This window comes from Dunckerocampus dactyliophorus, chromosome 18 (genome assembly GCF_027744805.1).
Source record: "Dunckerocampus dactyliophorus isolate RoL2022-P2 chromosome 18, RoL_Ddac_1.1, whole genome shotgun sequence".
Taxonomy (NCBI): domain Eukaryota; kingdom Metazoa; phylum Chordata; class Actinopteri; order Syngnathiformes; family Syngnathidae; genus Dunckerocampus; species Dunckerocampus dactyliophorus.
Window position 1 is genome coordinate 3,010,566 of NC_072836.1, and position 16,192 is coordinate 3,026,757.

General features: G+C 44.0%; 2 protein-coding genes across 7 annotated transcripts; one reads left to right on the forward strand and one right to left on the reverse strand.

Annotated features, from left to right (window-relative positions):
* Window positions 1-1,594: 1,594 nt before the first annotated feature.
* Window positions 1,595-6,843, reverse strand: bcat2 (branched chain amino-acid transaminase 2, mitochondrial). The gene is made up of 11 exons (XM_054760200.1): window positions 6,605-6,843; window positions 5,536-5,607; window positions 5,092-5,292; window positions 3,761-3,871; window positions 3,485-3,604; window positions 3,257-3,420; window positions 2,606-2,748; window positions 2,446-2,531; window positions 2,236-2,376; window positions 2,092-2,166; window positions 1,595-2,015 (listed from the first exon to the last, which is right to left on the reverse strand). The coding sequence occupies exons 1-11, from the start codon at window positions 6,620-6,622 to the stop codon at window positions 1,974-1,976; spliced, it is 1,173 nt and encodes a 390-aa protein (XP_054616175.1). The 5' UTR covers window positions 6,623-6,843; the 3' UTR covers window positions 1,595-1,973.
* Window positions 6,844-10,986: 4,143 nt separating this feature from the next.
* kcna7 (potassium voltage-gated channel, shaker-related subfamily, member 7) lies at window positions 10,987-15,274 on the forward strand. Of its 6 annotated transcripts, none has more exons than XM_054759938.1 (4): window positions 10,987-11,197; window positions 11,265-11,302; window positions 11,363-12,072; window positions 14,225-15,274. In XM_054759938.1, exons 3-4 carry the CDS (start codon window positions 11,386-11,388, stop codon window positions 15,101-15,103), a joined length of 1,566 nt encoding a protein of 521 aa, XP_054615913.1. In that variant the 5' UTR covers window positions 10,987-11,197; window positions 11,265-11,302; window positions 11,363-11,385; the 3' UTR covers window positions 15,104-15,274. The 6 variants fall into 6 exon arrangements, with proteins under 6 accessions (XP_054615913.1, XP_054615912.1, XP_054615911.1 ...); XM_054759937.1 differs by having other exon boundaries at window positions 11,378-12,072; XM_054759936.1 differs by having other exon boundaries at window positions 11,268-11,302.
* Window positions 15,275-16,192: the final 918 nt, after the last annotated feature.

A 16,192-nucleotide genomic window follows, 5' to 3' on the forward strand; every position in this document is an offset into this window, starting at 1 on the left:
GCCACCGTACTGGTCCACGGCAATGACGACGTGTCAATGTAACAATTTTGAGAACCAACTACAGTGGTATGAAAAAGTATCTGAACCTTTTGGAATTTCTCACATTTCTGCATAAAAATCACCATCAAATGTGATCTGATCTTTGTCAAAATCACACAGATGAAAAAACAGTGTCTGCTTTAACTAAAACCACCCAAACATATATAGGTTTTCATGAGGATGAGGATAGCATGCAAACAATGACGGAAGGGGGAGGAATAAGTAACTGAACCCCCTGCCTAAGGAGACCTAAAGAGCAATTGAAACCAATTTTTACCAAACAATTCAAGTCAGGTGTGCGCCCAATCACTGATGAGTGGTTTAAAGCTACCCTGCCCACTATAAAACACACAGAATTTGTAAGAATTGTCTTGATGAGAAGCATTGTCTGATGTGCACCATGGCTTGCTCAAAAGAGCTGTCTGAAGACCTACGATCAAGAATTGTTGATTTGTATAGCTGGGAAAGGATACAAAAACATCTCCCAAGTCTGGATGTTCATCAATTGACAGTCGGAGAAGTTGTCTACAAATGGAGAGAGTTTGGCACTGTTGCTTCTCTCCCAAGGAGTGGCCGCCCACCAAAGATGACGCCAACAGTTCAGCGCAGAATACAAGGTAATAAGAGGTAAAAAAGAACCCTAGAGTGTCTGCTAAAGACTTACAGAAATCACTGGCACAGTCCAATATCTCTGTGCACACATCAACTATATGTAAAACAATGGCCGAGAATGGTGTTCATGGGAGGACTCCACAGAGGAAGCCACTGCTGTCTACAAAAAACATTGTTGCTTGTTTAATGTTCGCAAAAAGGCACTTGGACACTCCACAGAAGTTTTGTCAAAATATTTTGTGGACTGATGAAACCAAAGTTGAATTGCTTGGGAGGAACACAACGTTATGTGTGGGGGAAAAATGGAACAGCTCACCAAAATCAACACCTCATCCCCACCGTGGAGCATGGTGGAGGGTGCATCATTGTTTGGGGCTGTTTTGCTGCCTCGGGGCCTGGACAACTTGCAATCACTAATGGAAAAATGAATTCAAAAGTTTATCAGGATGTTTTGCAGGAAAACCTGAGGCCGTCTGTCAGACAGTGGAAGCTAAAAAGAGGATGGATGCTGCAACAAGACAATGATCCAAAACACAGAAGTAAATCAACTTCAGAATGGTTTCAGAAGACCAAAATACACGTTCTGGAGTGGCCAAGTCAAAGTCCAGACTTGACCCCATTGAGATGCTATGGCATGACCTCAGGACAGCGATTCATGCCAGACATCCCAGGAATCTGACGGAACTACAGCAGTTTTGTAGAGAAGAATGGGCCAAGATTAGTCCTGATCGATGTGCCAGACTGATCTGCAGCTACAGGAAGCATCTGGTTGAAGTTATTGCTGCCAAAGGGGGGGCCACAAAATATTAAATGTGATGTTTCAGTTACTTATTCCTCCCCCTTCTGTCATTGTTTGCATGCTATCCTCATTAAAATATGAAAACCTATAAATGTTTGGGTGGTTTTAGTTAAAGCAGACACTGGTTTTTCATCTGTGTGATTTTGACAAAGATCAGATCACATTTGATGGTGATTTTATGCAGAAATGTGAGAAATTCCAAAAGGTTCAGATACTTTTTCATACCACTGTATGCTGTATGTAGCTGCTACAAGTACAGTCTATAGGAAGAGTAACATTGTGCTATATATGCATTATTATATATATTTATCTATAAAGTACAATTGTTCTTCTGGTAAACACAAAAAGATCAAAGTTGAAAACATTGCATACTATTCATGTTGCTCCAGCATCAAGTGTTGCTATGACAACCAGTGGAGACCAACCTTGTCTCTGCTTGGTGGTGAGGAGGAGTGCATTTGTGGTTAGGAGGTCAATGAAGGTTTTATGGGATGTGTTTGTTGATCGGACTGGCTTGAGCATCTTAAGCCACCAGTGGTGCCCAATCACTTGCCTTGCGTCCATACTGGCAAAGATGAAGAGAGGACGTCAACAAGCTGTTTCTAAAGGCAGCTCATGACCTACACACAAAAAAACCTCACCTGAATATCAGTAAGCTCTTTGTAGAACCTCTTGGCCAGGTCAGGTCCGTTCTGCATGGTTGGGATCTGGACCGTCTGCAAGAAGACAAGGCGGCATGTGAGGTCTTTTCTTGTTCAGGCAGGCCTGTCGTGAAACCAACTGACCTTGCCCTTGTAGAGGAGGCTGCCCACTGGACACACCACACACGCTGTACCGGCTCCAAACACCTCCAGAACCCGTCCAGAGTCCAGAGCCCCCAGCAGCTCCTTCATGCCCATCGTGCGCTCCGTCACCTTGAACTCATCCTGACAACAAATCATCATCATCATCATGCTATCATCATGTGGTTCCGGTCCACATGGTTTCTTGCTCACCCAGGTTCTGGCCAGGTCCAGAAGAGACTGTCTGGTGACTCCAGGAAGGATGATTCCGTCCAGAGGGGGGGTCACCAACTCCTTCTCTGCTCACACATTTGAGAACAAGGCTCATCTTATTGCCTCCTGCTTTGAGCGTGCAAACAAAGACGGGTCTGACCTCCGTTCTTGTTGGTCCAGTAGATGAAGAGGTTCATGGTGCCGACCTCTGTGATCTCTTCCTGGTCTCCGTACAGCCACAGAACCTGCTGGCAGCCTCGCTGCACCGCCTCGTTCTGCACAGCGATGGTTGGACCATAGTTCCTGAGGATGAAGATGAAGCTTGGTCATCACCCGCACTGTCCTGTCTTGGATGCGTCACATCAGCACGTGTAATTACACATGTTATCCACTAGAGGGCGCCGCTACACCGGGTTTCTATTAGCGTGTTAGTATCTGAGGATGCTGCATGTTATTTGCATATTAAGTCGTATTTCAACAATTCACTTGGTACACAATTTAGGAAGAGAAAATACAAAATAAATCTGTCTTTACAAAGAAAATACCGATACAGTAGAATATTAAACATATTTTTAAAGGGGTCCTAGCTGCTCATTTCAGGGGCTATTAATATAATAATGCACTTTTAATAAAGTACTTTAATAAAATATATATAAATACAAAGTTGCGTACAGAGTAAATCTGCATTCTCCAGCAGCCTCCTCCCCCGACCACACCTACTCTATTGCAATTGGTCAGTGACCGGGGGTGGTGCACCTCCCCACCCCGGGTATCATTTTTCTTCTGCATGTGTTTTCCAAATTGGACTCACCCTCCCATCTTGTAAGCGCCGACGCCTCCTTTCCAGGCACGCACAAAGGACGGGTCGGCCAGCAGGGAGACGGGGTTGAAAGAGCCGGTGGCAAAGTACGGGCCGACCGGGCCGACGATGACGAAGAGCAAAGCCTGACTGGCCCGCGTCACGCCGAGGGATGGCTGGAGGGGCGGAGACGATGTTTTTGCTTTTGTGAACCGTTCCGCATGTTTGCACGCAACCCACCTCAATCCCGATGAACGTGGGCCGGATGTAGAGGCTGGCGTCTTGGGAGTACGGAACCCACTCCTGGTCCACCTCCACCAGCTTCCTGATGCACTTCAGCAGCTCTCCTTTGTCAAACATCTGCACGCAGGGAACACTTCATGCACACGCTGCTTTGTAGACCACCAGCATGCAAGCCACCTGACATCCTCCACTTTTTTGATAGATAATCAGGTTCTAATGGTGATGTATTATTTTGTTCCAGCATAATATTTCAGTATTTGGTGCTGTGCTCACAGGTAGACAGCTGCGCTCGGCGCTGCGATGCATCCTCTCCATGTTGAGCATCGGACGGAAGAGTCGTACGCGGTTGTCGACGCCGCGGAACGCCTTCATACCTTCAAAGAGCTAAAAAAAAAAAAAAAAAAAGATAAAACAAACACGGCATTATTCATCAATATACTGGATCATCATTGCTAATAATTATAATACATTTTAAGGATTACATCTTGTTTCACAGCAATATGTGTGTGTGTGTGTGTGTGTGTGTGTGTTTGTGAAACGCTAAACAATACAAAAAGACAAAACGATATAATAGGGTCTCGGTGGCATGCTTTGGGCGACAAGTGGGGATGGATGGATATTATAATATTTATTATATAATAACCCATAACTATTTTATTATTATGCATCACTGTATTGCCCACTGTATTCTGATGTTTTGTTTTAAGATTTGTATTCATATCTACATGCAAAATATTAAATAAAACAATAAAACCAATCTAAAAAACACAATCAAATAAATATAACTATTTTTTTAATATAAATTTTGAAAAATGTATTTATATATTTTTATTTAGTAGGTCTATTTTCTATGCTTTATATTGTTTTACTGTTTATTTAAATGTGTTCATAGCTATACATAAAATAAAACAACATAAAAATATATTTTTTTATTTATTAAAGCTTTGTATTTCAGTATGAATACAAAAAAAATACAACTAAATTTTATTTACTGTTTGTTGATATATTTTTATTTAGTTGGTCTGTTCTGCATGTTTTATATTGTTTTATTTACAATTTGTGTTCATACCTATATAAAAATAAATTTAAAAAAAAATGTGTTTTTTGTTTTGTTTATGATTTGCCATCTAGGTATGAATAAATTTTTAAAAAAGACCAAAAATAGACCAACTAAATAAAAATATAGAAATAAATACATTTCAAACAAATCATAAAAGAATAAAAATAATAAATTGAAATTTAAGGTTTTTAAGGGAAAAATATTTAAGAATTAATTTGTTTTAAGAACTGTTGGTGAAGGAAGAAAACCACAAAAAAGGAACTTAAAAAAAAAAAAGTAATGTTAATTCACTCTTCCCACAGTCCAACTGAAGTTCTTTTTTTGAAGTTATGTTTTTTTCCAGCTTTACCAGCACCGATGCGAACTCACTATTCACTTGATGGCCTTCAAAGCAGATGATATCATTGCAACAAAGAAATAAAGTGGACGTTTATAAAAGCAGGAGGATGAATGACAAGTTTTATTTTTGAGCACGTGTCACGTGAGTGAGAGTCCAACCCCTGAGCCGCTGTGCGAGAACAAAGCCTGGGAGTTTGTGTCTCACCTCAATGGAGTAGTGCAGGGCGGAGCTGGCGGGGTGCAGAGACAGGTTCTGGAAGGGTTTGATCTTGGGAGCGTCCCAGCCGGCGCCAGCGGACCACGTGATGGTCAGCATGTGGTCCGAGAACTGCTTGCCGAACACCAGAGCTGACGGGTCGGGCTTGTCCTTGCATACCGGGTTTCGCTCAATGGTGAGGTCGACGGCCTGGGGCGGGGATGTGTGGAGGGGCGAGGCCGGACGGCGACGTGGGCGGAACAAGAGTGATTGATTTGAACATCAGCATGCTTTTTTTTTTAAAAGGACAATCAGGTCACATTGCATGCAAAGACATTAAGTGGTTCCATTGAGAAGAATTACGAGAGGAGGAGAAGATGGGGGACACTCGTAAAGACACTTTCCCATAATGCCCTGTAGTCACATGACCTTACGCGGGCCAGCAGCTATTACCTTGAAGGAGCTGGACAGACGCTGAGATGCCAAGACCACAGGAAGCGTCTGAGTCAATCTTCTCTGGATGACCTGAAAACACACAAAAACAACTTTATCATTGGCATAATCATGTATGTGCAAAATAACTCAGCATACCCTCTTCCTTAATAGTCTGTCACATGTCTACCGGCACTGCGACTTATTGAGTTAGCATGCACATGGAGTATGTACAGTATATTTCTATGCAGGTATGTGCATGTAATAAAACATGCATTGCATGCAAACAAACACAGCTGCAGTGTTCACTATTATTTGTTGTTGGGTTGATCACATTCATGTTTGCATGATGTTTGTCACGCGAGTTTGTAAGTGTGTATGTAGTGTGCGTGTAGCAGCATGTTAGACAGGTTTAAACAGATGACGTGCGTTTTTGTGTGTGTGCGCGCGCGCGATTACGGATGATGCAAGTCGTTTGTCTGTTGCAGTCGCCATGATCTCACTCCCGTTACATCATCAAGTATAATATTGTGGAAAAGGAAGCAAGTTAGCATAGTCAAGCAAATCCATCAAGCTTTATTTACGCAAGGAACTCCGTAATATTTTAGCGCCGGAATGCACCTAATTAAAGCGAAAGCTTTTTTTTTTTTAGTAAGTAAGCCACTGAGAAAATGTCCAATATAAGAAAAAAAAATCAGACTCGTTCTCCTTGACTACACCGGTTACCTTCACTAACCAACTGGAATTTGGTGGGTCACTGTAAAATGACATTTCACTACCCAAGTCTCGTGTTGTTTATACGACTAAGTATGCCGAATTAAACACTGAGCCACGATGATTTACAACCCCCCACGATTGATTCCAAAAGACGTCATTGTTTTATTTACAAGATGAAAGGCTTTACTTTGCCGGTTTGAAAACGGGATTTGGTGTGACCTTTTTTTTTTTAGCTCGGCGATGCATTGGAGGGACGCAGCCTCGTTTAAACACATCTTATCTTTATTTTTCTCGTTATCAAAGGATTTAAGTCAACCATTAACTCGGCGTGTAAACATGACGACGACACGACACTCTTCGTCTTTGGACTCACCGATCGGAGGGCTGCCATGTCCGCTGTAGTGCTCGCTGATTATTAACTCGGGTGGAAACAAACACTCAAGTCAACTTGTGTTCTGCTTTGGAAAGTGACACTTTTCTCACTCGAGTCAGCAAAAAAAACACTTGGTAACTAGCGGCTGATGTTAGAGTTAATACTTCAAGAGTGGAAATTGAATCAGAACGCCGGTTTGATACGAGGAAGCAGCTTACTGCACGACGTCATACTTTTTTTTTTAAATAACGCAACAACTTTCATTGAAGACGAACACGAAGGCGTGAGACGACAGCTACGTTTGATAGGCTGCCGCCGGCCTGTCGGCTGAGAGCTGATTGGCTGATGAGAGGGAGGGTGCAAGCTGAAATCGAGTAAAACAGGATGACAAAAAGACCTCCAATACACTCTGTGACCTTTTTCTAACTTTGAGCAGCAATGTAAATATTGATGTAAGCCACTTAGTAACTATTACTGACATCTACTCCACTGATGTCAAATATTATGAATGAAAATAAGGTACTTTATTGATCCTTGAGGTCAATATGGTACTTTATATTACTATGCATATGACAATAAAACTCTTGAATCTTGAATCTTATAGCAGGGTCACCAACGTTTTTTCTTGTGAGAGCTACTTTTAGAAAATGAAAATGGCCACGAGCTACTCGTTTTTGTAGAAATGATTTTCATACCTTATTTCAACCCAAACAGATCAAATATGCTTGTTTTACCAAAACATTCACAAAATGCTGGTACCCACAACTCACATTTCATGTTTCAGAATACATTTCTTTCTAGTGATCTCACATTATTAACTGAAAACCTGAATGAAAAGCAGGCCTGCGGGCACCTAATGTGGTCGTGGGGGCTACCTAGTGCCCGCAGGCACTGTGTTGGTGACCCCTGCTTTATAGTGACTGCATGGCAATAGTAATGGTATAGATCAGGGGTGTCGAAACTTTTTCTACCAGTGAGGGCACATAGTGAAAAATGAAAGGTTGCAACTTTACCACTTCGATATTTTGTAAAGCAACACATGCAGCTAGATAGATACTTTATTCATCTCCAAGAAAAAAGACGTTCATCTTCAAGAGAGAAGATATAACAAGAAGTTTGATTTATTTCAAGAAAATAATGCATCTCAGCTTTGTCATATTGGTGGAAAAAAAGCCCATTATTAATATCAACTTAGGGCTTTGCTTTTTTCCCCATTCTTGCTATTTTTTAAAAATCAAAATATTTCTTTCTTCTTAAATAATCTTTTTATAATAAAGTGTTTTGTGAAGATTTTGACTTTATTCTCATAATATTATAACTTTTTTCCAACATACTTAAAAAAAACCTTTTGTTTCTCATAGCATGACTTTTAAAAAATATATTTTTTTCTATGCTACTAAAATGACACTATTTTTCCTCATAATATTGTGAGTTTATTCTTGTAAAATTGTGACTTTATTTCTTGTTAGAATACGACTTTTTCTGTTAATATTTTGACTTTATTCTCATATATTTCGCAGGTTTTTTTTACATTTCTGCTGTTTTGTTGTTTTTTTTAAAATTTTCCATCTATTTTAACTTTCTTCTTGTAAATTTTGTTCTTGTAATTATGACTTTATTCCCACAATATTTTGATTTTATTTATCCGCGACCTAAGTTTCCACAATTCAAACTTTATCATTGTTTTTTTTTGTGCTCATATTATGACTTAAGGGCTGCACGGTGGCCGAGTAGTTAGCATGTTGGCCACGCAGTCACACTTGGGTTCAAGTCTCCATTTGCGTGTTCTCTTCCCACATTCCAAAAACATGCATGACTAAATTGTGTGAATGTTTGTTTGTCTATAGGTGCCTGCCATTAGCTGGCGACCAGTCCAGGGTGGACCCCGCCTCTTGCCTGAAGTCATGTGGGATAGGCTCCAGCATACCCACGACCCGAGTGAGGATAAGCGGCATATGACTTTAAAAAAACGTCTCTCTTTAATATTTAAACTTTATGCTACTAAAATGACATTTTTACTCATAATATTACGTTATTCTCATAAAATTATGACATTTGTTGTAAATGTAAAATTGTTGTAAAATGACTGCTGATTTTTCAATTTTTGTTTTCCTGCTAAATTATATTTTAAGAATGTTTCATTTTCGGGGACCTTACAAACCATTTACTTTAATTTACATTGATGAAAAGTCCCGACGCAACCCTTCTTGACTTGACAATTGCTGAATGGATCATAATTCCTGCTGTGCAATCACTGAACATGATATCCGTGTAGTAGCACACATGAGATATTTGTCATGACACGGTTAATGCAGTCAGACCGCTGTGCTCTGCTTCTTCCAGCATGCATAATGAAGTGCAAGCTGAGACTGGCAGACTGTTGTCGTCAAGTACTTATGTCCCACTGGCATGTGAACACAAACAGTTGTCATTTGCGTCCTTCCACAGAAAAGCGAGTGCAAGCCTCCCCGCTCGGCTGCAGCAGAGACACATTAGCATTTACAAGCTAATAAACACAACAATGTCACAGGAACCCGCCAGCCAACAAAGATGAAACCTGCTAGAGACGTCTAACTGGGCTTCATTCACGCCCGGCTTGAGCTTCTCTGCAGGCGGCAGCAGCAGGAAACTTCACAGCTGGCACCTTGCTTAAGAGTAGATAGGTAAAACCACCAGGTCACATTTTTAACACTTTATGTCCAGTTTTTTTTTTAATCAACAGAAGATGATAACAAGAAAAAGAAAAAAAGACGATAAAAACTCTTGAATCTTGAACAACTCTTGAATCTTGAAAGATAAAAACTTTACTGCCCATTTGTTGTCATGTCCTTAACTTCATAATGTTCCAGGAAAAAAGAAAGCCTCAGTAAAGCCAATATACTTCAGTTAAGTTACTTCAGCATCATGGCGCATGATGCCATCATCTACAGTACCTGCTGCATAGGACCCTGTCCCATCTGGACACAACTCAGCTCCTTCAGCAACACATTGTTGCATCCGCAGTGCAGGAAGGAGCGCCAACACACGTCATTCCTCCCCACTATAACACACAATTGTAAATCTGTATATAGTGGCATCTGTGTTGTGTGTGCTCTTATAGTGGTATTATTTTCCTACTCTTATTCTATTACTGTAATTCTATGTTGATTTGAGCCATTTTTATATATAGATGTAATATTGCAACCGAGGAATGTGGGAAACATAAAGTTAATCTTATCTTGATAAACAAGGCCTGTAATGGACTTAAATTGACGTCACAGCCTTGTTTGCGTCATGGAAACTGTCGCCCTCTGGTGGATTTAAAGTGTATTACACAATTTAGCTCAAACGGCAGAGAATGACGTCACTCAAGTGTGACTGGAGGGCCTGCATTTCAATACTTAAAAAAAGCTAATAATAAATAAACACAACCGTAGCTATTTATGAAATTAAAGCCATATAACAAATAACAGAAAAAACATTAAAATAACATGAAAAATTGACACTAAAACACAAATACATCAATCGTTTTCAAAATAATAATGGATTAGATTTTATAGGGCTTTGTCAAGGCACCCAACGCGCTACACAATGAAGTGAACCCATTATTCAGTCACTCGTGTGTCACACACTGGTGGCGGTATTGTACATCTGTAGGATCGAGGATGGAGCCGCCGACCTTCCGGTTTCTGGACGATTTTGCTGAAATAAATGATGTTTGTTTTACATTTCATCCCCCCAGAAAGAGTCTGTCTTCATCCGAAGAGGGAAATTATGCAGAAAAAAGAATATTAACAATGTGTGTTTTCTGTGATGAAAACAAACAGTAATAATCCATCCATCCATTTTCTATGCTGCTTGTCCTCACTAGGGTCGCGGGGGTATGCTGGAGCCTACCCCAGCTGATTTTTTGGGCGGGAGGCAGTGTACACCCTGGACTGGTCGCCAGCCAATCGCAGGGCACATACAGACAAACAGCCTTTCACACTCACATTCATACCTACGGACAATTTCGAGTACAAACAGTAATAATTCCATGATTTATTTTAATGACATTGTGTCATTTTGGCTCTTAGCAGGGTGAGTAATGAAGTTGATGTTCAAACATGTGCAGTATGTTTAAGTAGAAAAGCACAGGGGTCAGAGGTGGATGGATGTGTGTGTGTGTGTGTGTGTGTGTGTGTGTGTGTGTGGGGGGGGGGGGGGGGGGGGGGGGGCAAAGTGGGAAAAGCTCCAGCGGTGCTGTTTGCCTTTGGAGGGGGTGTAAGATTAAATTTCGGCCTGACAGCGTTTCCTGTCGACACGGTGAGCGTAGAGAGAGCGAGAGGGCGGGGGAGTCTCGTGAAGTGACCCACAAACAAGCTGAAGCGGTCTAACTTGCAGATTAACACCCAAAGGAGCCACATTGCCCTCCGACCCCCTCTCACTTCCTCTCACGAGCGCGACGAGAGCGAGGGAGAACAGCGAGGAGGAGAGCACTGGACGTGACCATGTTGGAGAGGATGGTGGAGCTCGGGAAAAAGGACGGGTGAGCAGCGAGGGCACCCTGAGGAGGCGGCGGTGGGCATGGAGATGACGAGGTGTGATCAGTGCCAGCAGACGGACGCTCATCAGGTAAACACACTGCTTGCATGGAGTGTGTACGTGTGGTTCTTCTAAAGTTGTTTCTTTTTCTTAATAGCAGCAAAGTGAGTAGTTGCATCCACAGGAATCACTGAGGTGAGGACTATTTTCTAGACTATTGGAGGACAAAACCACAGTTTTATTGTTGATTTTTAGTTGTGGTTGTTAAAGGCTCGGAGATGGCGGACCCAAACAAGAGAGGCGGGAGTGATGGAGGTGAACCTGGAGACAAGCGTGTGGCCGAGGACGAGGACAAGCGGGCCAAAGACGAACACAACAAGCTGGAGAAGGAGAGCGGGCAAGTGGTGGCGCCGAGCAGGGACGTGAAGCGGGTCAAGCGGCGTCCTCCGTGGAAGAGCGGCTTGGCCCTGAGCGAGCGCCTGGCCATCAACGTGTCGGGGATGCGTTACGAGACACAGCTGCGCACTCTGGCTCAGTACCCCGACTCCCTGCTGGGAAACGCCCGCAAACGTCTTCGCTACTTCGACCCGGCCCGGAATGAGCTCTTCCTGGACAGGAGCCGGGTCTGCTTCGACGCCATCCTGTACTTCTACCAGTCGGGAGGGAGACTGCGAAGGCCCGCCAACGTGCCCTTGGACATGTTTCTGGACGAGCTTCGCTTCTACGAGCTGGGGGAGGACATCCTGGACCGCTTCAAAGAGGACGAAGGCTTCCCAAAGGAGGAGGAGAGACCTCTCCCCAGCGGCGACCTGCAGCGACGCCTCTGGATGCTCTTTGAGTACCCAGAGTCCTCCAGTGCTGCTCGCATCATTGCCATCGTCAGCGTCCTGGTCATCATCATCTCCATTCTCATCTTCTGCCTGGAGACTCTGCCCGAGTTCAGGAACGAGAGGGAACAGAGGGAGGTGCGTAAAATGTTTTTTTCAGGGAGGGGCAGCACAATAGTCCAGTGTTTAGCACTACTCCCACAAAGCAAGAAGGGTGTAGACTCAAACCTGTGTCTGCTCAGGCCGGGTCATGTGGAGTTTGAATGTTCTCCAAGTGCTTTTGTGGGTTTTGTCTAAGGGTACTCCAGCTACAGCATGGTCCAAAACATGTACTGTACATTAGCTTCACTTAAGACTACCTGTAATCCTGAACAAGATAAGTGATAAAGATTGCATGTTTGGATGTAAATTCCCAACCCGAGGGTGGCGCTAACTGGAGCGTAGGTGGCAGGGCGCAAATAGAGTGAAGGTTTAACACTGCGAGGATGTCATGAGGTGAACACGGAGCGATAACAGGCACTGACACGTGGCCTCTTGCCAAACAAACAATCTGGGCATCAAGTCTTTATCCCCTGTGAAGAAGATGCGTGGTTTACTGGGTTGGGAATAAGATGAGACAGCAAGAAGTCCACCTTGAGTATACAAAAATGGACTCAACTGTAAGAGAAAGTCCAGAGAACCTCCTTGCTTGGAAGTTGAGACACGGTTCCCTGAGGTGATTCTGAACTAATCCTGGAGGCACACGTCGAAGGAGATGGGATGGGAGAAAAGTCCAAGCCAAGAGGCGCATGATGAAGGCGATATTCCAGAAGGCGAGAGAGAGCCAAGTGTCTGAAGACTAGGAAAGCAGATGAGGCGCTCTTATGTTACCCCTTCTGAGACCTGGGCCACTAAATATAGACAAAGGACAAGCCATCAACATATAAATATGTGTATTAATAAACACTGTGACTCATACTGTACGTACTCAAAACAGCACTGAGACACATGATAAAGCTAACTGACATCGCTCCAACCTTGCTAACGTGGATTCAGAACGTAGAACTTTTCGTGTTCTACAATGTGATGATTTGTGACATCCACAGCTATAATCTGACCTTGTTGCAGGATTTAGTCTGGTTCTTCATAGAAGACATTGGGAAACGTCCAAGGCAGGGGGATGACTGAGGGATGATGAGGAACAGGACGGGTACGGTATGCCGAAGGACATCCAAGTTTGACTCGGGTCTACTTAGCCAGGACGGCATGGAATGGTGACAGTCCCACCATGAAGAACTAAGTCAGGAGATGAGGACAAAGTGAAGCATTAGAAACACAAAAGTGACAAAGTGCACTACGAGAATCGTAAACCCTTGTGGTAACTTGACCTAACGTGTCCCAACTTCCTGTTGGGACCGCTTTCCGGAGCGGGAGGTAACACGAGTCCATCTTTTTAAATATAGACGATGAAACGAAAGTCTGCGTGGAAAATTAACGTCCTGGAGTGAAAGTGGAGAAGCTAGAAATGCTACCATCGCCCGATCGATGTCAAATTCTCGGAATGTCCCGAGGATGGACTCTTTGTTTTGTCTGTGGTAGCCCACGTCGCCGTAGTAATAGTGAGTCTCCAAAAACCTCCATAAATGTGTGTTTCTTAAGAAAGAACATACAAGGTGTGTCAGAAAAGTTCCAGGACTGGTGTCACAAAAGATTTATTAGAATACAAACTACAAGTTTTCCCCTTGGAAGTAATCTCCCTGGAGTCTAATGCACGTTCCCATCCTTCTCTGCCACGCTTTCTTTCGGGATCCACCACAGCTCCGTCTCAAAGCCTTTTTTGATGTCGTCCATGTCTTCAAAACGGGTTCCCTCGATGACCTCCTTGGGCTTGGGGAAGAGGAAAAAAACCCACACAATCAGGTTGTGTGAGAAGGGAGGTTGCTCCAGCACGGCAATGTTCTTCTTGGCCAGGAACTGTCGGATGTTCGGGGCATTGTGAGCGGGTGCGTTGTCATGGCAAGGTAGTCACGGGTTGTACTGCCACAACTCTCGCCTCCTCTCGCGCACTGAATGAAGCAAACCCCGCAGTACCTTTTAGTAGACATGCTGGGGGATTAGTATGATGGGGAAAACTCTTGGTTTGAAATAAATCTTTTGTGACACCAGTCGTGGAGTTTAGCACCACTGAAACTTACAGCTTGAGCTAACCAAGCTAAAAGAGACTTCAGGTGTTCTAGGTACGCAGTCTTCTTGACCGGTTGGTGCACCAGAAGTTTAGCAGTTTTCGTAAACCAAAGTCTTTGTCTTGCAGAGATTCACCAGCATTCTTCACCCTGCGGTGGCCAACGATAGCGTCGTGAACCCTCCGACCTTCGCTCCCTTCCAGGACCCCTTCTTCATCGTGGAGACCATCTGCATCTGCTGGTTCTCCTTTGAGCTCATCATGCGCTTCACCTGCTCCCCCAGCAAGATGCACTTCTTCAAGGACGTCATGAACACCATCGACTTCTTCGCCATCATTCCCTACTTTGTCACGCTGGGCACGGAGCTGGCCAAGGACAAGGGGGCGCAGCCCTCCGTGTCGCTGGCCCTCATCAGGGTCATCCGGCTGGTGAGGGTCTTCAGGATCTTCAAGCTGTCTCGCCACTCAAAGGGTCTCCAGATCCTGGGCCAGACTCTTAAAGCCAGCCTGCGCGAGCTGGCCTTGCTCATCTTCTTCCTCTTCATCGGGGTCATCCTCTTCTCCAGCGCCGTCTACTTTGCAGAGGTGGACCGCCCGGACACGGCCTTCACCAGCATCCCCGAGGCCTTCTGGTGGGCCGTGGTGTCCATGACGACGGTCGGCTACGGAGACATGTACCCAGAGACTGTGGGCGGGAAGCTGGTGGGCTCCATGTGCGCAATCGCCGGGGTGCTCACCATCTCTCTGCCCGTGCCGGTCATCGTGTCCAACTTCAGCTACTTCTACCACCGAGAGATGGAGCGAGTGGACACCACAGAGTACCACCATGTCCCCGCCTCCCTCTGGGAGAAGGACATCCAGGACGACGATGATGATGATGAAGAGGGAGACGAAGGGCCTGAGGACACAGAGGAGCACGCGCCGCTGTACGAAAGGAACAGCAAAGCACTGGGAGATCTGAGCGGGATGAACTTTCTCCTCAGAGAACCTCTGGTCACTCAGGTGTGACGAACTACAGAGGAAGAGACGCTAAAGTAGAGGAGACCCACATGGACGTTGCCAACCTGCAATCTCCCTCATGAAGGTCAATTTGAGGAGTTGTGAAAACTTGTATTTGATTGGCGGAGTTTCCTTGCCTGGTTTACGTGTAAGAAGTGCTGTAGTCTTTGTGAATGAGTGTTAATAAAGACACTACTTTTTTGCTCAGACGTCACTTCTGAATTCCTTTCACATGACTTTGTGAGCGATGACTCGGGCAGAATGCGCCGCAGCCTTTTTACACATCAAGTATTTATAGAGGACTTGCACGTCTTAGGTTTTATGGTCACAACTAAAAAGACGGCGTGTGCTGACGTGCGGCCTTTCTGCCACTGGATGTCGCATGTGAGCTCTTTAGGTACGACCAGGCTGGACCAGGCTGGACCAGGCTGGACCAGCTGCTGCTTTTCATTTACAAACATCAGCAAACGTCAACATCCTTTCCTCATTAAACCATCGTGTTAATTTACGCCACATGATTCTGATTGGGTTGTTTGGACGTGCCCATCCACAAGAAAGTCCCGGTCGGTTTATGTTTAGTTTGGAATATGACGGCTGTTCCTAATATTTAAACAGGAGAGTAGCATAAAATAATATTGTGTGACTCTAGCATCAGATCCCCTTTGAGTCATAGCGGAACATTTAAAACCCACATACTGTATACAGTATGGTAAGACAATAAAGTCTCCACAATTCAACATGTTAATTACAAAAGCAAATAAATACCCATTTGGGAAAATGATTACGCAATATGGAGTAGATATTGTTTATACTTTTGAGCAATATAATAAAGGATTTTGGAACTGCACAAGTCTTCTGGTGGGTAAGAGTTTTATTTGCATTTGACGCCTGCGCTTTAGGGGAATATCACGTCTATTTGGATCGTATCAAACTGTCATCTCTAACACGCAATGCGATGACATCACAGTTCATGTATCGTCATGGTGACGTGTTGCAGCCCGGATTAGAGCATCATCATCATCATCATCAGCATCATCATAAGTTGTGGCATGCGTCAGCACGTCCTGCCCCACGTCACCTTTGACCTCCTCGCTGACG